This window comes from Rhinatrema bivittatum, chromosome 12 (assembly GCF_901001135.1).
Source record: "Rhinatrema bivittatum chromosome 12, aRhiBiv1.1, whole genome shotgun sequence".
Classification (NCBI taxonomy): domain Eukaryota; kingdom Metazoa; phylum Chordata; class Amphibia; order Gymnophiona; family Rhinatrematidae; genus Rhinatrema; species Rhinatrema bivittatum.
This window is the reverse complement of record NC_042626.1, coordinates 73036942-73061876: the sequence shown is the minus strand read 5'-3', so window position 1 is coordinate 73061876 and position 24935 is coordinate 73036942. Positions and strand designations below refer to the sequence as shown.

General features: G+C 53.2%; 1 protein-coding gene across 1 annotated transcript in view; it reads right to left on the bottom strand.

The window, feature by feature from the left end:
* MED24 (mediator complex subunit 24) overlaps positions 1–24935 on the bottom strand; it is a 134263-nt gene that overhangs the window by 30719 nt on the left and 78609 nt on the right. Inside the window, exon 16 of the mRNA XM_029572517.1 lies at positions 3651–3829. Within this exon, the coding sequence (XP_029428377.1) occupies positions 3651–3829 (179 nt within the window). The remainder of the gene's footprint in view (positions 1–3650; positions 3830–24935) is intronic.

Below are 24935 nucleotides of genomic sequence, written 5' to 3'. Positions count from 1 at the left end.
AAACCTAACTCCGGAGTGTCCCATTCCCGGAACATGATGTCCGTCGAAGAAAAATGGAACGGAAAAGCCACTGCCGGACCCGTGAGGCCCAACAGGACCGGATCCATGTTCGCTTCTTGCCGAACCACCGCCGGAGGAGGGGGGTCTATTCCCAGTTCCTGGAGAATGGCTGGAATTAGAGGTGGCAATTCTTCCCTACGGAATAGTCGTACCACCTTGGGATCGTCGCCCTCCGCTGCCTGTGACGCCTTTCCTGCTGCAGCTGGAGCGGATCCGTCCCCTGCCACGTCATCGGTCCCTTTTTGTGGCTCTTCAGAGGCATCAGTGTCTGCCCCCGTGGAGGAATCCAGGTCCGCCTCCTGTGGGACGCCACGCGGAGGACGTTTCCCCCTGGAAGCACTCGGGGCCCCACTGTTGGCCTTCTTCAGCGGCGGAGCCCTGCGGGACTCCCTCCGGCCGCGCTTGCCCTTACTTTTCCTGCATTTCAGGACTTTGCGCAGCAAAAGCGCAAAGTCCTCTGAAAAAGAGCTGGAACCCGAATCAGCCTCCGCTGGGCTCCCCGGGGACCCCGGGTCCCCCGAGGGACCCCCCCCGGCCGGGTTCCGCTGAGGAGACAGCGCCGGAGGCAAGGCCGCAGGCCCTGCCGCTTCCCGCGCCATTTCGCGGCCCGTGGCTAAAATGGCCGCCACTCCCGCGCTGAGCGGGAACAAATCCTGGGGCTTCTCCAACGCTCCCCCCCCGCTCGGCGGTGGTCGCGCGCGCCGCACACGAGCCCCCCGAGACGTCCCGGACGACCCTTCATCACCCGGGATGCAGGAAGCGCAAAGACCGTCGCGAGAGAGACGCGCGCGCGCCGAGCCGCAGGCTCGGCAAGCGGAGCCACAAGGCATGCCGGCGAAAACGGCGCGAAGAGGGCCGCAACAGAAATCAAATTGAAGAAAACAAAGTCGCGCGAACGGCCTCCCCCCTGTCAGCGGCCCCCCCCCCCGAGAGCGGCGACGCAAGGAGCAGCTTCCCCCCTGTCAGCGGCGCCCCCCCCCGAGAGCGGCGACACAAGGAACAGAGAGCCGGAAAAAACAGACAAACTTTTTTTTTTTTTTTTTTTTTTTTTACAAAAAACAAGGCCTGTCGCTGTCCGCGGTCCTGGAGCCCTAGTCCAGCAGGGGTGAGTGAACCGGGCTCCCCGGTGTCACCCCTGACACTGCTAAATGGCAAACCGGGTCCTCGACCCTAGCAGTGGCCTCAACCGGGGGGGGGTAGTCCCCTCAGGACCTCTCAACCCCCCTGGGAGGCAGGGCAAACGGACGTCAGTGACAATTTGGCAAAAAATTCCAATTACAACACCAAAAGCCTAACCTGGCCTAACCCAAAGGAAAGAAAAAACCAACCCTGACGGAGTACCAGAATCAGGGCAGGGAGGAGCTGTGACCGGACCTGCACCATCTACTGGAGACAGAGTAAGACTGAGGGGGGGCTGTGACTGGCACAGGGGCATATATGGCTCCGCCCACAAGTTTTAGTCTGTCTCCATCTACTGGTGCGGAGTCACAACCCAGGTGTCCTGGACTGATCCTGGTACGTACAGGGAACTTCCCTTTAAAGGGCAAAGACCCCGGCTGAGATTTGGAAGAAACATCAGCCGACCAATTCCTCAGCCAGAGGAGCTGTCTGGCCGAGACTGCTGACATCATGGTCCTGGAAGAGGTTCTGAGAAAATCATACAATGCATCTGCACTGTAAGTCACCATAGCATCCAACTGCTCAGCTTGAAGAGCCTCAGCGTCAGACAAAGATTTGTCCATCTGTAACTGCTGCACCCATTGCAGCCCCACTCTGAACATGAAACTGCTGCACATTGCTGCTCGGCCCTCAAGAGCAGACCCCTCGAAGATCTTTTTGAGATGAACTTCCAGCTTCCTGTCTTGAAGATCCTTCAGAGCTGCAGCTCCCATAACTGGAATGGTCGTCTTCTTAGTGACTACCGAGACCGAGGCGTCAACCTTGGGGACCTTGAGAAGGTCCAGCACATCCTCAGGCAACGGATATAACCTATCCATAGCTCTGTTGACCTTCAAACCTGTGTCCAGGGTATCCCACTCCCTAAACAGGATAGCGCTGACCGAAGAATGGAAAGGAAAATATTGAGTGAAACTCCGGAGCCAACCATGACCGGGTGCACAGCTCCCGAGGGATCTCAATGCTCAACTCATCAAGGACCGCCAGTATGAGAGGAGACAACTTCTCCTCGTGGAACAAGCGGACCACTTTGGGATCATCACCGTAGACCTCCGACCTAGAGGCAGACTGTTGATCCATATCTTGGTCTCCCACTGCCGGTGTCACATCCTGAAGGCCCAAGTCCTGATGATCCTCCTTATCCAAGGGGTCCAGAGAAGAATCTAGGGCAGCCGGAGGAGACGAGGCCCCTAAGAGCTGTCGGACACTCGTGGCCCCAAGATTAGCCCTGGCCTTCTTGAAGTGCGTCCCTGGAGGCTCCCTCGCCGTCTTGCGGCGAACCAATTTATGCGCCTTATAGGCCTTATGCAACAGTAAAACAAAATTGGAAGAGAAGGAGGAGGACGAATCAAAGCCCCCCCCCCCCCCCCCGGGATCTTCCTCACTCCCTACTGGGGCCCAAACCTCCGGGGACAGCGGGGAGAAGATCTCTACCCCCCTCCGCGGAACGTGCTGCCGCATCAAACGCTGCCAAAATGGCTGCCGTTCCCACATTTAGCGGGAATGGGTCCTCCGGAGCCTGCCATGCTCGCCTGATCCCCGCTCGCACCCCTAGACAGTCCCTTCCCCCCAGGGAGGCAGCACGTACAAAGGCCATCACGGGAAAGAAGCACTCGCACGTCCCCACAAGCCGCACCACGCAGTATCAAGTTCGGGATTGGCAGGAGAAATAAAGGACAGCGCCGGGCTGAAGAGAAAAAACAAGCGCCGGTACAGGCTAGTGCTGGTGCTGCCAGAAGAAACAGCAACCCCCAGATGTGAGAAGCCCTGTGCACAGGAATTCCCACTGCTGAATAGATACTTTTTTTTTTGTCAGCAACTTTAAGCCAGCGCAGAGGAAAAAGCAAAAACAAACTTCCCTGAGAAGTGGCTGTGGCTCCGTTGGACTCTTAGGGCGAGTGACTCAGATACCTTCTACTGCTCACTCTCCTTTCTGGCCCTGTTCGGCTAGAAAGGAGAGTGAGCGACAGAAGGGTCCCTGCTCGTGTGCCTCTAAGACCAGAGGGGATGGTCTCACTAGGACCTAGCACCCTGTCAGGCAAGAAGTTTAAGAAGTGCTGCCACATTCAGAGCCCTTTTTTTTTTTTCAGTCAGACTGCAGGCTTTGCACCTCCACCATCTGCTGGAGACAGAGAAATACCGAGGGACTGCAGGTGGTACCTCGGCTTAAGTGGCAGTGTCAGTAAAACTTTCTCTGTCTCCATCTGCTGGAGGGGAGGCAATACCCAGGAGTCTGGACTAATCCGGGTACGTACAGAGAACATGGACCTTTCCAACACTCGAGAGTTTCTACTCTGCCTTGGGAACAAACATAAGATATGAAGAAAGCAGTAAATCCTTAAGCCTCTGTATTCTAGGAAATGGCCGACATATTCAGGATAGTCCTACAGCAAATCTTGGAGCGCACCACGCACACAAGCTTCATCTCCGAGGAGTTGTTGAGTAGAGTGACCAAGGATTCTACTTTAGTGGAGTCAGGGCGGAAGCAGGGATGGTCTGGGTTCAGAATCTTTCCTTCTTCCGGCATGCAGGTCTGCATCCAGGTCTCAAAGAATGGTACCTCCCCAGTGACACTTGACTCCGAGAGGATCACCTATAGGAAGAGAGAGATCATTTTCTGGCCAGAGAAACAAAAAGAGCTGCGGGATGTGCAATCTGAACAAACAGCAGGTGTTGAGGCCAGTGCTACAGTTGCAGAGAGAGTGGAATCATGTGAACGTGAACCCTATCTGTCCACTCAGATGGCAGATAAAGGAATGCGTCATGAGCAGACTGTTTACAGACATGTTTTTTTCATTGTTTCTTTTATACATAGGTTTTTATTCTATTAGAAAAGAAACAGAACAAATATCCATAGCAGCATCATCTGGCATAAACCCAACCAGCTTGTCCCTACCAGAATAAATATTACCTTTTGGATAGAGAGAGACTCAGCTCCTAACCAGCCTGACTCTCCCAGAATAAATAAATCTTACCTTTTGGATAGAGACCCAGCTCCCAATCAGCCTATCCCTCCCAGAAATATTACTCTTCGGATAGAGACACACAGTCCCTCCCAGGCATGATGCCTCCTGGATTGAGAAAGAGGAACCAAAGCCCCAACTAGCCTGTCCCTCTCAGGCATGTTACCCTTTGGACAGTGAGACTCATGTCCTAAGCAGCCTATCCCTCCAAGGTATGCTAGCCTTCAGACAGAGAGAGATCAAGTCACCAAGCAGTCTCTCTCTCCCAGGAATGTTACCCCATGGATAGAGCGACTCAGCACTCAACCAGTCTGGGTTCCTCCCAGACATGTTACTCTTTAATTAGAGAGACCCTTGGCCTATCCAGCCTGTCCCTCTCAGGTATGTTTCCTGCGACATGTCAGGGTTTGAAAAACAAGTATGTTCTCTCCATTCCAGTAAAAGATGGAACAATTGATTCTTACCTGCATATTTGCTTTTCTTGAGTCCTACCAGACCAGTCCAGATGGATGGGTTTTTCTCCTCAACTAGCAGATGGAGATAGAGAATGAAAACTTCACTGTACTGTTGGTACTTAACACACTGTACCACCTGCTGCCTCTTAGTAAATATGTTAAAAGCTAAACCAACTCTCCCCCAACACACAATGAGCAAGGGGAAGGAACCAAACAATAGTGAGCATAAAACTAGGCCTGACACTCCTCCACTGAGTAGTTACTCATACCAAGGGAAACTGCTCCGACACCGGCTTCCAGCGGGACAGCAAAGCTTTCTGTAATGGACGCATATGCGCAAAAGCCCAAGGAACCAGATCGATAGTGGAAGCCATGGACCCCAGGACCTGAAGGTAATCCCAGGCCATGGGTAGTGAGAGCGAGAGAAAATTGCGCACTTGCTCCATGAGTTTGAGCGCCCGAGCGTCTGGGAGGAACACCTTTCCGACTCGGGTGTCGAATCGTGCTCCCAGAAATTCCAGGATCCGGGATGGCTGTAGACTGCTCTTGGAGAAGTTGATTATCCACCTGAATGAGGTCAGGAAGGCCAAGACTCTGTCGACCGCCACCCTGCAGAGAGTCTCCGACTTGGCCCGGATGAGCCAATCGTCCAGGTAAGGGTGGACCAGAACTCCTTCCCGACGGAGAGTGGCCGCCACTACCACCATGACCTTGGTAAAAGTGCGTGGCGCTGGGGCGAGGCCGAACGGGAGTGCCCGGAACTGGAAGTGCTGTCCCAGAATATGGAACCTGAGATACGTCTGATGGTCGTGGCGTATCGGTATGTGCAAATAAGCCTCCATTAAGTCGAGCGAGGCCAGAAATTCGCTTGCGCAAACTGCTGCAATCACAGCCTTCAGGGTCTCCATTCGAAAATGGGGAACCCTGAGAGCCCGGTTGACTCTCTTGAGATCCAAGATCGACCGGAAGGGCCCGTCCTTTTTGGGAACGACGAAGTAGATGGAATACTGGCTGAACCCTTGTTCCTCTACCGGGACTGGAACTATGGCACCGAGCGCTTGTAGCCTGTCAAGGCTCTGGTCGATCGCTGGCCGCTTCCGGCTGCCGCAGGGAGAAATTATGTGAAGGTCTGGTAGGTCCCAAGCAAATTCTAATTCTCACCTCTAGGACCCACTGATCCGTAGTAATCTTGACCCATTCCTTGAGAAACAGGGACAGCCGTCCACCTAAGTTTGGAACAGAGGAATGGGCCGGCCGCATCTCACTGGGGAGAGGACTTGGTGGTAGAGTGCTGTTGGTTGCCATCCCGGAAGGGACGGTGGCCATGAAAGGAATGAGAACAGGACTGGGATCTGGAGGAGGTACCTCTCGGAAAAGATCCCTGCGCTCTGCTATTATACCGCCGTTGCCCCCGGAAACGAGAGTGCGAAGGGAAGAAAGACTTGGACTGTTTCGGGCGGCCCTCTGGCAGCTTATGAATCTTGTTGTCTCCCAAGGATTTAATAAACTGTTCAAGGTCCTCACCAAAAAGCAACTTACCCTTGAAAGGAAGTGTGCCCAACTGCGACTTGGAAGAGGAATCCGCTGCCCAATTGTGGAGCCAGAGGAGGCGTCTGGCTGACACTGCAGAAAGCATAGCCTTGGCCTGTACTCGGAGCAAATCGTAAAGGGCATCAGCCCCATACCCACTGCCGCCTCTAGCCTTTCTGCCTACTCCGCCTCTGCAGACGGGAGGTCCTGGGTGCTGAGCAATTGTTGAACCTACCTGAGGCTTGCCCACTGCATGAGACTGCTGCAGATTGTCACCCGGACTCCTAAGGCCAAGACTTCAAAGATGCGCTTGAGATAAAGCTCGAGTTTGCGGTCCTGAACATCTTTCAATGCCGTGGCTCCCACCACTGGGATGGTTGTGTGTTTGGTGACAGCGGAGACTGAAGAATCCATCTTGCGAACTTTAAGCATGTCCAGGCATTCATCAGGGAGGGGATAGAGCTTGTCCATTGCTCTCCCTACTTGGAGCTTGTGCATAGGATGGAATGGAGGAGCCCTAAGTCCTGCCAGGACTGGGTCCACGTTAGCTGGCATAGCGGCTGAAACAGTATCGTCAGGTGGCACATCAATTCCCAGTTCCTGTAAAATAAAGGGAATGAGGGGATCCAGCTCTTCCCTTTTGAACAAATGGAGAACACGTAGGTCGTCACCCTCGAGTGAAGGACCCGGGAGAAAGTCAAAGTCCTGATCGGGATCAGGAATCGCAGCCGGCTGTGGGTGGTGCCAGGCCGAAGGGCCTGGCACCACCCTGACCCTGAGCCCTGCACATCCAGAGCGGGAGGGGGCTGCGAAGCAGGCTCCCGAGGGATCTTGGCTGGGGAGGGACCTGGCGAAGGGTGATCCTGTTCCTGCAAACTAGCTAGATATGATTTGTGCATTAACAGCACAAACTCTGTGGAAAAACAAGGTCTGGATTTCCCAGGCATGGAGGGGGGAGGGGGAGAGGGAGAAGGATCAAAATCCCCCTCCGGGGCTCTAACTGGGCTTAAATCCAGCAGTGAAATAGTTAAATCTGGCTCTCATGAGCCCTGCAGACTGGAGTCTGAAGAAAAACCTGCCCCCAAAATGGCCACCGTTCCCACGGTTTTCTGAGAAGAGGAAGGCCTAGTCACGCATTTGGGGGGACGAGCCTGAGCTGTCAATTTAGTTGCAGCTGCGGAGGGCCCCTCCCATCCGGGCAAACAGTGAGAGCAGAGCCTATCGCGGGAGAGCCGAATCGCAGGCTCCCCAGCCACTGGATCGGGGCATGAAGGCAGGTTAGAAAAGCCTTGGGAGGGAGAATCAGCTGAGCTGTGCTGCCCCAGCAGCAGAAGGAACCCTGCTGTGCTGCTATCCCTGCGCAAAAGGTGTTGAATTCACTTGTTTCTTGCCTTTTTTTTTTTTGTAAACTTAAATGAAGGCAGGGGAATTGAGCTTCCCTGTTAAATCCTGTAAGGCAGCACAGGCAAGGAGGGGGAGTGACTGGACCACCAGTATCGTCCCAGCAGACAAGCAGGTCACTGGGAAAAGGGGTCCTAGGCTGTATAACATGTGTCAAAACCCCCCTAAGAGCAGGGAGACAGCTGTCTCCCAAGCAGGAGTTTTGAATCTTTTTTTTTTACAGAAATAAGGTAATACTTGCTTGATATAAGACAACATAGGAGAAGGAACAATCTCACAGGTAGAAAGAAATTGAGAAAAGGAAGGGAGCCGCAGGTTCAGCTGCCTGCATCTGCTGGAGACAGACAAATACTGAAGGGTTACAGGGTAGGCTCTGTTCTCATATAGGATACCCTTTCAGTTTTAGTCTGTCTCCATCTGCTGGACAGGAGGCTCAACCCACGGTCTGGACTGATCCAGGTACGTACAGGGAAATGTAATATTTCGATGGAACTCCAAATCTGGCTCTTTGGCCTGTACAAGAAATTGTTTACTGACATTTCTGTTTCTCAATCTTGATTTATGGATAAAGTGACTCTTATTGCTAAGACACAGTGGTCCTCTAGCACGCCTATACTGATGCCTACATGGAAGAGGCAATTCAATAAGCTGCTAAATATGGAATATCTCACTGCCAAGAAACTTTCTCCAAAAAAGCCTGCAACTATGAAGAACTTCTGGAACAATTATATTTGCTACCTGCCTCTTGAGTTGTCTTTGTTGCTAACTGAGTGAACTCTTATTGTTTTGTTTTTTTTCTCCACTTGACTTTATCCCATGTGGTTTGTGGTTCTTAACTCATTAGCAATTTATATTGGGGGGGGGGTTAAAAAAGAAAACGTTCTTTGCTCTAACTCGAGTTCTTGTTTAGACAAAGTTTTGTTTGGCAAGGTTCTAGCAAACATATATAGATATCTTGTTGTTACATGCCAAATCTTAATTATAGACACAGCAGTACTTTACATACTACAGATGTATATCTTTTGTTTCATTCTTGTGAGTTTAATTGTTTTCTGTGGTATACACCAAATTGTCAATAGAAAATAATATACAAACCCCCCCCCCAAAAATGCAGGACCACAGACAAAACCTGCGCCATTCTTCAGATTGATTATTGTAACAGATTGAGCGGACTCTCCAAACCCAAGACCTCCACTGGGCTGGACTCTGGACTGATCCGTGGTACTACAGGAACGAAAATTAGCAGGCAAGAACTAATTTTCCTTTCCCTGTACGTACCCAGATCAGTCCAGACGGTGGGATGTACCAAAGCTAAATGGGGTGGGACTGTGAGAGTCTCACTCGAAGCACACTTTCTCCAAAGCCCCTTAACTCTGGGGCTTGGACATCCAAACGATAATGCTTTACAAAAGTGTGCAAATTCTTCCAAGTAGACGCCCTTCAAATCTCCTGGGCGACACTTGTTGACATTCAGCCCAGGATGCTGCCTGAGAACAGGTTGAATGAACCTGTAACGCCTGTAGAACAGGACGACCCTGCCAGATGTATACAGAACCAATAGCATCCTTCAACCACCATGCAATCGTGGCCTTCGAAGCTTTACAACCCTTTTGTGCACCACTCCACAGCACCAAAACCTGATCCGTTAGCCGAAAAATGTTAGTGACCTCAAGTTGCCTCAACAAAGCACGCTTGACATCCAAGCGTCTCACCTCTCTAGCATGAGGCACTGTAGCATCCAAATTTGAAAAGGACGGCAGTTCCACTGACTGATTCAAGTGAAACGACAAAACCACATTCAGCAAAAAGGAAGGAACCATCCTCAAAGAAACCATGGAGGGATATTGCATATTGGCGGGCAAAATGCAGAAAATTATATCCAAGGTCTATCAATTATTAGTGGGTCATGAATCTCTACGAGCCACACATTTAGCAGCCTGGGAGGTGGACCTAGGAGATACATAGGATAGGAGTAAGTGGGAAGAATGTTTTCGCAATCTCGGCCACACCTCAATGTCCTCAGCCATGATGGAAAACCGATATAAACTGTTGTACCGCTGGCATTACTCCCCGGCCCGTTTAGCCAGGTGGCAACCAGGCTATTCTCCTTTATGTTGGAGACAATGTTCACAAGTAGGATCCTTTATTCACATGTGGTGGCGATGTCCGCAAATACAAATATTCTGGCAGGATTGCAGAGTTTGATGGAAAGGTAGCAGGGATTCGGATTCCACTCAGGGTTGATATCTGGCTGCTAGGGATTCATTATGAGGCGTATACAGAGGAGCAACAGAGAGTGTTTACGGATGTGCTTATGGCCGCCTGCCTTTTGGTAGCGGCCCAACGGACAGCTCCTAACATACCAACCCGGTCACAGCTACTAGCTAAACTCCGCCAGATATATTTAATGGAAAAATTGACAGAGGTTCGGAGAGACACAATACCCCAATTTCATAGGATTTGGTCTCGCCTAAAGCCGTACCTCCAAGAATAAACCAGCTCTAGGGAGCTATTCTTCCCCCCTTTGGTTGCAGCCTTTAGATGTAAAGGCTATCGAATGGATGGGGAGCCTGGTAGGGAGGGGTGGGTAGCGGCGATGTTCTCAGGGGGTCAGAATCATTGGAGAGGCATATTTCGGCTGTATAGTTCCTACTGTCTGAAATGCTATTAGCTAATATATTTCTCCTGTTAGCAAGAATATGCTATTCTCCATGTTATATTTCTATCAACTGACCCTGTTTTATATGTCTTATAGTTAATAAAAATTGTCAATAATAAAAAAAAACAAAAAACCATGGAATCAGAAATCCACAAAAAGGGTTCTCTACAAGACAATGCCTGCAATTCCGAAATCCTTTGGGCAGAACAAATGGTCACGAAGAAAATCACCTTCAAAGTGAGATCCTTCATAGTGGCTCTCTTAAGAGGTTCAAATGGCACAGCAAACAAACTCTTAAGTACTAAGTTAAGGTTCCAGGAAGGACACAACTTCTGAACCGGAGGATGCAAATGTTTCGCCCCCGGAGAAAACGCATTACATCTGGATGCGCCGCTAGAGATGCTCCCTGTACCTTTCTTCATAGGCAGCCCAACGCCGCCATCTGAACTCTGAGGGAGTTAAAACACAAACCCTTCACCAAGCCTTTCTGCAAAAAATCCAAAATATGAGCCATGGAGGCCCACATAGGATCCACTCCCTGTTCTGCGCATGAGACTTCAAAGACTTTCCATATCCTCACATATGCCAAAGAGGTGGAAGTCTTTCTTGCTTGCAAAAGAGTAGCAATAACGTCCTCAGAATACCCGCTCTTCCTTAAGTTCTTCCTCTCAAAAGCCAAGCTGCGAGACAGAAGCAAGCTGCCTGATCAGAATATATGAGACCTTATCGCAGAAGCTTCGACAGATGAGAGTCTCAACAGACTGGCCACCACTAAGTTTATCAGGTCTGCAAACCAAGGTCGCCTTGGCCACTCCGGCGCCACCAGGATCACCTTGCCCGGATGGATCTCTATCCACCTCAAGACCTTGCCCACCAGAGGCCACGAGGTAAACACGTACAGAAGAATTTTGCTCAGCCAAGGAGAACTAAGGCAACGACCCCTTCTGCTCCCTTCTGCAACTGAAGAACTGCAGGGCCTTGGCATTTTGGAAAGTTGCCATTAGATCCATGTGTGGCCTGCCCCACCTTCGGGTGATGAGGCGCATTGCTTCCTCTGAAAGTTCACACTCTATGGGATCCAACTGCTGATGGCTGAAGAAATTCGCTTGTACACTGTCCACTCCCATTATGTGAGAAGCCGCTGCTGCTCCACCCAGTTTAACAACTCCTGGGCCTCTTGCCCCTCAACAGAGACAGGAATGCCTGTTTTGCAACTGCACTGCCCTCATCTCTAGGTTGTTGATGGACCACGCCGCTTCCTCTGCCAACCATAAACCCTGAACAGACTGGTTCTGACACACCACTCCCCACCCAGAGAGACTGGTGTCTGTGAAAACAATTCTCCAGTCCGGAACCTCCGAGTCCACTGCTTGTCTCAACTTACCCCGAACAAGCACCACGAGAGGCTGGACCTAGCCAACTTTGTTAGGGGGAGCGGCAGATGAAACTGCTCCGACAACGGATTCCAGCGGGAAAGCAACGCTGACTGAAGAGGCCGCATATGAGCGAATGCCGACGAAACCAACTCCAATGTGGAAGCCACAGAGCAAGTAATCCCAGACCCTGGGAACCTGTTTCTATAGCAAAGCTTGGACCTGTAGCTGTAATTTAGATATGCGCTCATCTGTGAGAAATGCCTTTCCCACCTTGTTATCAAAACACACACCCAAAAATTCCAACACATGAGAAGGGTTGGCCTGATTGACAATCCATCCTAATGACCTCAGGCGCTGAAGCACCATATCCACTACCTGCTGTTAAAGGACCTCCAACTTTACCCGTATCAGCCAGTTCATGGGTGAACCAAGACACCACCCCTCCAGAGAGCCGCCGCCATAACTACCATCACACCTTGGTGAAAGTCCTGGGTGCCATTGCCAGACCGAATGGAAGGGCACAAAAAGGAAAATTAGTTCTTACCTGTTAATTTTCGTTCCTGTAGTACCATGGATCAGTCCAGCCCATGGGTTGAACCTCCTTTCCAGTAGGTGGAGACAGACTAAAACTGAAAGGGTATCCTATATGAGGACAGAGCCTATCCTGTAACCCTTCAGTATAACCATTGTCAAAGCAGAAAATTGTTGCGGTCTCGGTCGCAAGTCCTGCGACCGAGTCCTTACCTTTGTCTCCATGGCGCCAACGTCGGGCTCTGGTGCTTGGGCCTGCTCCTCCTGCCCCGCTGCAGTGACGACGAGACCCGCTGCTGGTCGGGCCTGCTAGGGCTGCCTCGCGGCGGCGTCTCTGCGAGGGAGACGCTGCCAAGTCTCGAGGCTTGGCTCCTCCTTTTTTGGACGCGTGCGTGGGGAGGGGTTTTTTTTGAACGGGCTTTATTGTCTGAATGTGGGCCATCCTTTGTGAGTGACGTCAGACACCGGTAATGTTAAAGCCGGCGTCTAACTGAGTCTTGTTGCTTGGCAACAAGGTTTCTGCCGGTACTGGCTGCAGCGTTTTGACTCTGCTTGTCAAGATCTTCAGTTAGGATTTTGTCTTGTTCTTGTTCCACTCTAGTTTAGATTTTTTGCTTCAGTTCCAGCTCAGAGTCTTCTGCTTGTTTTCTTGGGTTCTGACGCTGGCCTGTTTTTGATTCTTCACACTTGCTGCTTGTCTCGACCAAGGTTAGTCACATTCATCTATCTTCCTCTCATTGATCTCCTAAGTCCCAGCGGTCCGGGATCTCACGGGCTCCTCCCGGAGGGTCCTCGGGCTTCCAGGGTGAAGACGTCTCTTCAGTTCCCTTGATCTCCTAAGTTCCAGCGGTCCGGGATCTCATGGGCTCCTCCCAGAGGGTACTCGGCTGGCTTCTAGGGCCACCAGGCGACTGCAGGTGCCCCCCTGACGATTGATGTAAGACACGGTGGTGGAGATGTCGGACACTCTCACCGCTTTGCTGAATAAGAGGAGCAGGAACTCCTGCAGAGCCAGACGCACCGCCCGGGCCTCCAACCGATTGATGTGCCAATGAGTCTGAATCTGCGACCAGATCCCTTGAGTGGACCAGGACAGGCAGACCGCACCCCAGCCCGAAAGACTGGCGTCCGTGGTTACTATCGTCCACTGTGGAGATTGAAGGGGCTTTCCCCGGAGAAGATGGAGTGAAAGCCACCACTGCAAGTCGGCGACAGTAGAGGCCGAAAGAGGGAGGACTATGTGAAACTGTTCCGACACCGGCTGCCAACGTGATAGCAAAGCTTTCTGTAATGGTCGCAAATGAGCAAAGGCCCAGGGGACTAGGTCGATGGTGGAAGCCATGGACCCTAGTACCTGCAAGTAGTCCCAGGCCGTTGGAAGAGGCAGTGAGATCAGATTCCGAATCTGGCCGATCAAATTGAGGGCCGGTGTACGAGGCAAGAAGACCTTGTCGAAGGTGTCGAAGTGGGCTCCCAGGAACTCTAATTCCTGGGAGGGCTGAAGGTTGCTCTTGGAAAAATTCACTATCCACCCGATTCACCTCCTGCTTGCAGAGAGCCTCCGACTTGGCCCGTACAAGCCAGTCATCCAGATAGGGGTGCACTAGGATGCCTTCCAGGCGAAGGGCTGCCGCCACCACCACCATGACCTTGGTGAAGGTGCGAGGCGCGGTCGCGAGGCCGAACAGCAGGGCCCGAAACTGGAAATCCCGGTTGAGGATGTGGAAGAGTGAAGATACTTCTGGTAATCGCGGAGAATCGGAATATGGAAGTACGCCTCTGTCAGATCGAGCGAGGCGAGGAACTCTCCGGGGCAAACCGCCGCGATGACCACTCGCAAGGTTTCCATGCGAAAATGTGGAATCTTGAGAGCTCGGTTGACCCGTTTGAGGTCTAGGATCAGCCGAAAAGTCCTGTCCTTCTTGGGAACCACGAAGTAAATAGAATACTGGCCTGCGCCGAGCTCCTTTTCTGGGATTGGGACAACTGTACCCAGACTCAGAAGTCTGGCGAGGGTTTGCTCTACCGCTTCCCGTTTGAGACGCCTGCATGGGGAGAAGAGAAAGAGATCTGGTAGGTCGCGAATAAGCTCGAAGGCGTAACCATCTCAGACAATGTCGAGGACTCACTGGTCAGACGTGATTTTGACCCATTCCTCGAAAAAAAGGGAGAGGTGGCCGCCCAGAAAAGGGACCGAAGAATGGGCCTACTGAACTTCATTGTGTGGCAGGCTTAGGGGTGGAGCATGCAGGCTGGCCCTCGCGAAAGGGCCAACGCCCACGAAAGGGCTGCGACCAAGACTGAGACCGAGAAGAATAACCCCTGGAGGAGCCACCTCGTCCGCGTGGGGTATACTGTCTCTGTCCCCGGAAACGAGGACGGGAAGGTGTAAAGGAGCGTGATTGTTTCGGACGGTCCTCCGGAAGTTTATGAACCTTATTTTCCCCCAAGGATTCCATAAGCTTCTCAAGGTCCTCTCCAAACAGCAACTTACCTTTGAAGGGTAGCATGCCCAGCCTTGCTTTGGAAGACGGGTTGGCCGACCAATTGCGCAGCCAGAGTCGTCGTCTAGCAGACACCGCCGAGGCCATCGCCTTCGCCTGGACGCGGAGGAAGTCGTAGAGCGCATCAGCCCCATAAGCGATGACGGCTTCCAGACGTTCAGCCTGCTCCGCCTCTGCCCCTGGGTGCCGAGTAACTGTTGAACCCACCTGAGACCTGCCCGCAGCATGAGACTGCTGCAGATAGTCGCACGGACCCCAGAACCAGGACTTCGAAAATGCGTTTCATATGTGCCTCAAGCTTGTGGTCCTGCCCGTCCTTCAGAGCAGTCAATCCCTCCACAGGGATAGTGGTGTGCTTGGTGACCACGGAGACGGAGGAGTCCACAGGGGGATTTTTCAACATTTCCCAACATTCCTCCGGGAGGGGGTAGAGCTTGTCCATGGCACGCCCCACCCGGAGTCCTGCTTCGGGAGCCTCACATTCCCGCAGGAGCAACAGCTTGTGCATGGGATGAAATGGAAAAGCGCTTGCCGGAGCCCTGAGCCCCGCCAGGACTGGGTCCATATTTTTGGGCAAGGAGGCCGTAAGGGTATCTGCGGGGAGCCCCTCCAACCCCAATTCCTGGAGGACAAAGGGGATGAGGGGCTCCAACTCTTCCCTTTGGAACATCCAGAGGACCCTGGGATCGTCCCCCCCTCCAGGGGTGGGAGGGTACCCGCAGCATCAGAAATGAGGTCAGAATCCGGGAGTACCAGGACCACTGGGGGGGGGTACCCCTGGGACCACCCGCACCCGAAGTGACCCCGGAGGCTCTGCTGCCGGGCAAAAAGTCAACGGCACGGAGCGTGGAATTTTTGCCGGTGGGGAAGTCCTTCCTCCTCCTCCTCCTGCAGGCTAGCTAAATAAGATATGTGCAGGAGGAGGACAAACTCCGCAGAAAAACGGGCCCTGGATTTCTGGGGGGGGGGGGGCGCTGGCTGGCAGAGAGGAGTCAGGGATCCCATCCTGGGGGGCCACGGGGCTCAAATTGGGGGGATACTCTGAAAAATCCAGCTCCCCAGCCCCAGGCAGCTCCAAAAAGCGGGAGCTGCCGAAAAATCCATGATGGCCGCCGTTTCTGGGCTTTGCCGACCCGGGAACGGCCTGGCCTTGTGCTGGGGATGCAATCCCCGGGCTAGATTTGCCTGTCCTGCCGAGGAGGGGCCTTCCCCACCCGGCAGGCAGAGCAGAGCCCCTCGCACGAAAATCGCGATGAGGTCTGCCCACAGGCAAGGCAGGCTGCCAGCCGCGGCATGAAGAGGAGCCGCTCTGCAAGAAAAAAAAAAAAGGTAAAAATAGATTTGATTGGCAGCCCGCCGGCAGGAGTGAAGCAGGGGAGAAAAACCTGCTGACTCCTGCCTGTCTAGCTGCCGGTTCAATCCCCCTGAAGTACAAATTTAAAAAAAAAATGTAAAAAGTATTGTTCAATTGCCGTTTGCAAATTAATAACAACTTTTAAAAAACTTTCTTTATTTTTATTTTTTTTTACAGACTAAGCACAGCAATGAGGCTCTAAGCCCCCTAGGCAGCCGGGGGGGGGGGGGAGACGAGAACTGGACCACCAGACTCTGTCCTCACACCTGGAAGCACTCACGGACTCAGGCTATGCTCCGCACAAGGGGAGAAGCCCCCCTGAGTCCGGCAAGAGCCAGGAGACGGTACAGTCTCCTGCACAGAAAAAACACTGACTACTGTTTTCAATTTTTTTTTTCCGAGTAAAAGCCAATCCAAAACCTAAGGGAGAAGTACTTGCTTGATCCAAAGAAAAGAAGAAGAAGAGACTGCTGACTAGCCGAAATCAGGAGACCGAAGGGTGAGCTGATCCACCTGCTGGAGACAGACAAATACTGAAGGGTAACAGGATAGGCTCTGTCCTGATATAGGATATACTTTCAGTTTTGGTCTGTCTCCATCTGCTGGAAAGGAGGCTCAACCCACGGTCTGGACTGATCCGGGTACGTACAGGGAACTGAAAATTCTGTCTCAGGACCATGAATTTGAGATCTCTTTGATGGTCGGGTCAGATTCCTATATGCAAATGCACCTCGGTCAAGTCCAGAGAAGTTAGGAATTCTTCCTTGTGCACCACTGAAATCAAACGCAGAGTTTCCATACAAAACAGAGGATCTCTGAGCTACGTTCACTTTCTTCAAGTCCAAAATGGGCCGAAATATCCTTTCTTTCTTGGGAATGATGAAATAAATGGAATAGTGGCCTTTCCCCTGCTCTTCTAGAGGTACGGGAACAATGGCTCTCAGCAACCGCAGACAGTCGACAGTCTGCTATACCTTGAGTATCTTTCCCTCGTATGAGCAAGGGGAGACTATGAACAAATTTCTTAGCAGACTAGAAAACTCTAAAGCGTAACCTTGTATTATTACATCCAGCACCCACTGGTCCTGCGTGATCTTGGCCCACTCCTCGTAAAAAAGAGTCAACCTACCCCCTACAGCTGGTACCGAGGAATGGACCAGCCTCGCATCACTGGGCAGACTTAGCTCCACCACTCCCCTGGTTAGAGCCATCCCTATTCGATCTTCACCCGCGAATGGACTGATTCCAGGATGATTGCCTCCCGGCGCCACTGGGAGCTCTGTTGAACGGAAATGTTTTTGCCTCTGAAACGAGAGTGCAAGGGAAAAGACCCTTTCCCTTTAGGCAACTTATGACCTTTACTCTCCCTGAGAAATTTGATCATCTCCTCTAAATCTTGACCAAAGAGCAGCTTCTCTTTAAAAGGTAAGGCTCCCAGCTGAGACTTAGATGACACATTTGCCGACCTCATCACTGACATCATTGTCCTTGAAGAAGTTCGAATGAGGTTGTACAATGCATCGGCTCCATAGGCTACCACGGCTTCCAGCCGCTCAGCTTGCTTAGCTTCAAAGTCAGACATGGCCTCGCCTTACTGCAACTGCTATACATAGTGAAGACTTGCCCTTAGCATAAAACTGCTGCACGCTGCAGCCCGTATCCCAAGGGCGGACACCTCAAAAATCTTCTTGAGGTGAACTTCCAGCTTCCTATCCTGAAGGTCCTTTAGTGCTATAGCACCGGCCTCAGGAATGGTGGTCTTCTTCGTGACAGCCGAAACTGAGGCGTCTACCTTCGGTTCCTTAAGCAGTTCCAGAGTATCCTCCGGCAAGGGATATCATTTATCCATTGCTCTGCTCACTTTCTAGCCTGTCTCACGAGTATCCCTGAAAACCAATTTCTTAATGGACTTATGGAAAGGAAAGGCTTCTGTCGGACCTCGGGGCCATCCATGACCAGGTCTGATCAGAGTTTTCCTGTGGAAGCTTTATCCCCAATTCTTCCAGAACACGGGGTATCAGGGGACCCAACTCCTCCTTGTGGAACAGCCGAATCACTTTCAGATGATCCACGTCCAAGGCTGGGCCACTCCCCGGCATGTCTAGCCTGCAACTCTCTGAGGGTACAGGTTGCGGATGCCCTCTATGATCTCTGAAGAGACCTCTCACATTCTTCCTTTGACTTCACCCAAATGAGCCAATTGTCCAGGTACGGATGTACCAAAATTACTTCCTTGCAAAGGGCCGCTGCCACCACCATCACTTTGGTGACTGTGGATGGCACCGTCACCAGTCCAAAAGGAAGGGCTCGGAACTGAAAATGCTGACCCAAAACCATGAAACGAAGAAACTTTTTATTTTATCTAGACTGCAGGTTTGCACCTCTGCCATCTGCTGGAGTCAGAAAAATACTGAAGGACTGCAGGTGGCAATCTCGGTTATGTAGCAGTGCCTCAAAGTTTTGTTCTCTGACTTCATCTGCTGGTAGGGATGCAAAACCCACTTGTCTAGACTGATCTGGGTATGTTCAGGAACCCCAGTTATCTGCCTGTATAGGCGATCTAGGACTGAGCACTAAAGGGCCACCAATTCTCTGCTCGTCCGCCTCAAAACCAGGGAGGATGGTCCCATCAGGACCTAGCAACTCCCTGGGAGGCAATAAGAAAATTATTACTTACCTGCTAATTTTCGTTCCTGTAGTACCATGGATCAGTCCAGACAGTGGGTTATGTCCCCACTCCAGCAGATGGAGTCAGCACAAGCTTTGAGGGGGCGTATCCATATATACTACTACCCCCTCTGCAGGAGTTCAGTATCGAGTATATCAAAGCCAGAGTAGAAACCCCCGAAGGATCAAGTTTGTGGAAACAGATAATGAAAACAATTGTAACCGCAACAAGTAACTGCAAACATCCTACCAACTTGTAAGGAGCTGTGAAAAACAGCGAAAAGAAACGACTGTGAAGACACAGAACACTGCGAGCAAGAAGTAGCGCAGAGCTGAGCAGGATCAAGAACCCAAAACGTGGTGGGCGTCTGGACTGATCCATGGTACTACAGGAACGAAAATTAGCAGGTAAGTAATAATTTTCTTTTCCCTGTACGTACCTGGATCAGTCCAGACAGTGGGATGTACCCAAGCTTCCCTAAATCGGGTGGGGTCCTGCTAGGCCTGCTCGGAGAACCTGCTCGCCAAGGTGTCCAGAGACCGAAGAGGCGAGGTGCAGACGATAGTGCCTCGAGAACGTGTGTAACGATTTCCAGGTGGCTGCCCTACAAATTTCCTGCGAGGATACCGAGCGAACCTCCGCCCAAGAAGCCGCCTAAGAACGTGTAGAATGCGCTACGATTCCGGGTGGGGGAGTCCGACCCGCCCCAATGTAGGAAGCAGCAATGCCGGCCTTCAGCCATCTGGCAATGGTAGTCTTCGAGGCCTGAGACCCCTTCTTAGGACCGGCCCAGAGTACGAAGAGATGGTCAGAGGTCCGGAACTCATTTGTAGCCTCCAGATAGAGGCGCAGAGTGCGCTTGACATTCAAGAGACGGAGAGACTTCGGCTCTGAGGAAGAGAAGGACGGCAACTCCACCATCTGGTTCACATGGAATGCAGAAACCACCTTCGGAAGGAAGGAGGGAACGGTGCGAAGCGAAACTCCAGAGTTGGAGAAACGGAGATAGGGCTCTCTACACGACAGAGCCTGCAGCTCCGAGATGCGTCGAGCGGAACAGATGGCCACAAGAAATACAGTCTTGGGAGTGAGATCCTTTATCGTTGCGCTGCGCAGCGGCTCGAACGGTGGTCCCGACAGGGAGCGAAGCACAAGGTTAAGACTCCAGGAGGGACAAGGGTCCTGTAACGGAGGACGCATATGCTTGACACCCTTGAGAAAACGAGCAATGTCAGGATACTGTAGAAGAGAGCCCCCATCGCTCAACAGCGAACCAAGGGCGGCCACCTGAACCCGTAGTGAATTATAGGCGAGCCCTTTTTCCACCCCCGCCTGTAGAAACTGAAGGATCTGAGGTACAGAAGCCTTAGCGGGTCTCGTGGCCTGGCTGGTACACCACAGCTCGAACACAGGCCGCCGACGTCGATGTCTTTCGTGCCCACAATAGCGTGGATACTACCACCTCCGGGTAGCTCCAACGCCGGAGGCGGCGCCTCTCAAAAGCCAGGCCGCAAGACAGAAGAGTTCTGCCTGCTCGAAAAATACCGGGCCCTGATGTAGGAGCTGGGGGAGGTGCCCCAGCCTGATTGGCCCGTCGATCACCAGCTGTAGCAGGTCCACAAACCAGGGTCGCCTGGGCCATTCTGGGGCGACGAAAACCACGGTCCCCTGATGGCTTTCTATTTTGCGGAGCATCCTGCCCGCGAGGGGCCATGGTGGAAAAGCGTAGAGCAGAAGATGTGGCGGCCACGGGAGGACCAGGGCATCCACTGCCTCCGCGCCGTGCTCTCTCCGGCGACTGAAGAAGCGTGGAGCCTTGGCGTTGAGAGCGGACGCCATCAGATCCAAGTGGGGGGCCCCCCACCGATGGACGAGAAGTTGCATCGCTTTGTCGGAGAGAGACCACTCTCCGGGGTCCAGCAGTTGACGACTGAGGAAGTCCGCCTGGACGTTGTCCACACCGGCGATGTGCGAGGCCGCTAGCCGGACGAGATGACGCTGCGGGCTGCGCGTGCCTCCTTGTCGGTTGATGTAGGCCACGGTGGTAGCGTTGTCCGATAGGATTCTGACTTCCCGGTTCCGAAGAAGCGGGAGGAAATGTCGCAGAGCTAGCCGAACCGCTCTGGTTTCCAGACGGTTGATTGACCACTTTGCCTCCACCGTGGACCACGTCCCCTGCGTGGCGCTTCGATAGCAGACTGCACCCCAGCCTGCTAGACTGGCATCGGTGGTCACCACCACCCAATTTGGCAGATCGAGGGACACACCACGGGCCAGGTTCGGCGGATCCAACCACCAGCCCAGACTGTCCCTGGCATTCTGCGGGAGCGGGAGAATCATCTGGTAGTCCTGCGATACTGGTTTCCAACGGGAGAGGAGCGCCCACTGTAAGGTCCTGAGGTGCGCAAAAGCCCAAGGTACAAGGTCGATGGTGGACCCCATCACTCCCAGGAGTTGCAGGTAGACCCAGGAGGTGGGCTCTGGTAACGCAGAGAACCGTCGTGTGTGATCCCGCAAGGATTGAGCTTTGTCCTGGCGCAGAAAAACTTTGCCCAGTAGGGTGTCGAAGGTCGCCCCCCAAAAAAACCCCAGCGTTGCGAGGGCATGAGGGAGCTCTTGGAGAAGTTCACTACCCATCCCAGGGAATGTAGAAACCGTACAACTCGAGTCACCGCTGAGCGTCCATGATTGAATGACTTCGCCCGGAGGAGCCAATCGTCCAGATAAGGATGAACCAGGATGCCCTCCTTCCGGAGAGCTGCTGCCACAACTACCATGATCTTGGTGAAGGTGTGCGGCGTCGTCGCCAATCCGAACGGGAGAGCCGTGAACTGAAAATGCTGGTCCAGAATTTTGAAACGAAGGAAACGGTGGTGGTCCGGGCGGATGGGAATGTGCAGGTAGGCCTCCGTTAAGTCCAGGGAGGCGAGGAACTCCCCCCGATGCACCGCCGCAATCACTGACCGGAGCGTTTCCATGCGGAACCGAATGACTCGAAGGGATTTGTTGACTTCCTTGAGGTCTAGGATAGGCCGGAAGGAACCGTCCTTCTTTGGTACGACGAAATAGATGGAATAGTGGCCCGAGCCCACCTCTCCGAAGGGCACGGGCGCAATAGCGCCTATCTCCCGGAGTCTGTCCAGAGTCAGCTGCACCGCTCCTCTCTTGAGGTCCGAGCCACAGGGGGAAAAGATGAACCTTCCCTGCGGGGGGCGGACAAATTCCAATGCGTAGCCGTGTTTTATGGTATCCAGGACCCACTGGTCCGAGGTGATCCGTGCCCACTCCGCGTAGAAATACGTTAGTCGGTCCAGGGGAGTGGGCGAGACTGGCATCATTGTGAAGACTTGGTATAGGGGTTCCCGGTTCCGGGAGTAGTGCGTGCGGGCCGACGCCCGCGAAAGGAGCGCGACCAGGGCTGAGACCTGGGGGTGGATGACCGGGAGCCCGCCTGTCTGTATCCCCTGTAGCGCCGTTGCGCTCTGGCTCTGGTCCGAGAAGAAGAAAATGCTCTGGATGGTCGAAACCTATCCTCCGGCAGCCGATGAACAGCGTTCTCCCCCAGGGACTTGATGATCTGGTCCAAATCCTCCCCGAAGAGGAACTTGCCCCTGAAGGGAAGAGAGCCCAGACTCGACTTAGAGGACGTATCAGCCGCCCAATTGCGTAGCCACAGTAGTCGTCGTGCTGCCACTACCGAAACCATGGATCTTGCGAGGACCCGAAAAAGGTCGTACGAGGCGTCCGCCCCATACGCCACTGTGGCTTCTAGCCGATCTGCCTGGGCAGCCTCATCGGACGGCAGGTTCTGAGACGTGAGGAGTTGTTGCACCCAAAGGAGACTAGCCCGCTGGGCAAGCGAACTGCACATCACCGCCCGCATACCCAGAGCGGAGACCTCGAAAACCCGCTTAAGGAAAACTTCCAACTTACGATCCTGTGTGTCCCGCAATGCCGCACCTCCCGTCACTGGGATAGTCGTCCTCTTCGTGACCGCTGACACTGCGGAGTCCACCTTTGGGACCTTGATGAGGTCCAGAAAATCTTTGGGGAGCGGGTACAGCTTTTCCATAGCCCGGCTGCTCTTCAGGGAGGCCTCCGGGGTGTCCCATTCCCTGGTGAGAAGTTGTAAAAACGAGTCATGAATGGGAAAAACCCGAGCCCTCGGCCGGAGTGCCGCCAGGACAGGATCTCCCTTCCTTGAAGAAGTGACGACAGCGGGAGCTACTGAGGCAGGCGGGTCTGGTGGCGGGTCCAAATCTAATTCTTGGATGATCTGCGGGATGAGGTCGTCCAGCTCTTCCCTCTGGAAGAGGCGTAGGGTACGCGGATCATCCCCCTCCTGCGTGCCGTCCCCTTGTCCCCCGTCCGGGAGGTCAAGTCCATGTCCCGCTGGGTCTGGCACCGCCCCCACTGCCGCGGGTGTGGATCGGACCCGGGTAGGAAGGCGGGAGGCCCCCACTCCCGGAGGGTCGGGGGGGGCCAGCGTCGAGGGCGACATCCGAGTGATCTTAGGAGGGGGGGTCCCACAGGTGCTTCCAGCCCCTGCAGATAAGCGGTATGCATGAGCAGGATAAACTCCGGAGAGAACCCCGGCCTGCTCGGGTGCGGCGTGGTTCCTGCTCCCTGGCTCTGGGTGCTTGGTTCCTGCACCAAAATCGGGGGAACACCCCCGCTGGTAGAGTCCTCCAGGGATCCGTTCTCCCTCGTGGCCTCCAGCCCCTCGTGGCCTGCGCCTCAGGGCGCTCAGAATGTAAAATGGCCGCCGTTCCCGCCAAAAATGGCGGAGTGGCCGGCCCGCGCCGCCCGGGCAAAAAAGAGAAATCAGTCAGGGACTGTGAGGTACCTTCCCCCCCGGGAAGGCATCGTGCACAGATGCCCTCCCGGGAAATCCGGGACCCCGGGTCTCCGCAGGCCGCACAGCGGGACGGCCGCGGCATCGGGATCGCTGTAGGAGAAAAGAAAAAGCCACGGGGGGGGGGGGCCACGCGCACAAAAGCGCCGCTGCGGGGGGGCCCGGTCGGCCCGCACTGCCCGCTGTCCGAAAATAGAGGAGGGTGCCGCGGGGGGGCCTTCCCGGCCACACGACCCGCCCCAGACATCTTTCCCTAAATGGCTCAGCAGCCCATGAGGAGCTGTAAAATGGCCGCGGGTGAGGGAGTAAAGAGCGAAGAGGCCGGCTCCACCGGCTTTCGCGGGCACCGGGGGCTGAGCTGTGAAGGAAAAAACTACAAAGGCAAAACAAACTTACCCCTGGCTGCAACGAGAAATAAACAGCAAGGCCGCAGAGAAGAGACAAGGAAGATAAGCTACTCCCCAGAAGTTGAAAGAACTCTGCCTTTTTTTTTTTTTTTTTTTTAACTTAATACAAACTTGATACAAACTTGATCCACAGAAAAAGACAACAACAAGCCATAATCAAGCAAGAAAGTGAAGAAAAAGGAAAAGGAGGGGAAGCCTGATTCCCCTACTCGCATCTGCTGGAGTCAGAAGATACTGAACTCCTGCAGAGGGGGTAGTAGTATATATGGATACGCCCCCTCAAAGCTTGTGCTGACTCCATCTGCTGGATTGGGGACATAACCCACTGTCTGGACTGATCCAGGTACGTACAGGGAATCCAATTTTTTGTAGCCTTTTTTTTTTTTTGGAAGGGTTTTACACCTCTACCATCTGCTGAAGACAGAGAAATACTGAGGGACTGCAGGTGGCACCTTTGGTTATATTGTAGTGTCAGTAAAACTCTCTCTGTCTCTATCTGCTGGCAGAGAGGCAAAACCCAGAAGTCTGGACTGATCTGGGTACGTACAGGGAACCTCCAATGGTCCCCCCCATGCTAGGCAGCGTTTCCCACACTCTGCAGGAGATGCCATTTTTCCAGCCCAATGTAGCACGGGCAGCTCACCAGTCTGCTCCAATGCACACTCCCTCTCTGTGATCAGAAACCGTCCAACTACAAACAACCTGCACTGCAGGTAAAACTGAAGCCGATCCCCTGCGTACAAGCCCTCCTTCTCCAAAACAACTCCGCTGTTCTGTTCTCACTTTTTTTTTTTTGTAATCAAAACCCTTAAAGAGTCAACCTCAAAATGAAAAGAAATATACTTCCCTCACATCTGTCTTTACCTCAGAGACCAGGAAGGGATCCTGTCTAGGATGGGAGGAAGCCAGCACTGCTGGTTATCAGATCCTCTTGATAGGATTGTTTCAAGCCTACCAAAGATCAATGACCCCCCTGCTTGACAGATGGTCACCAAG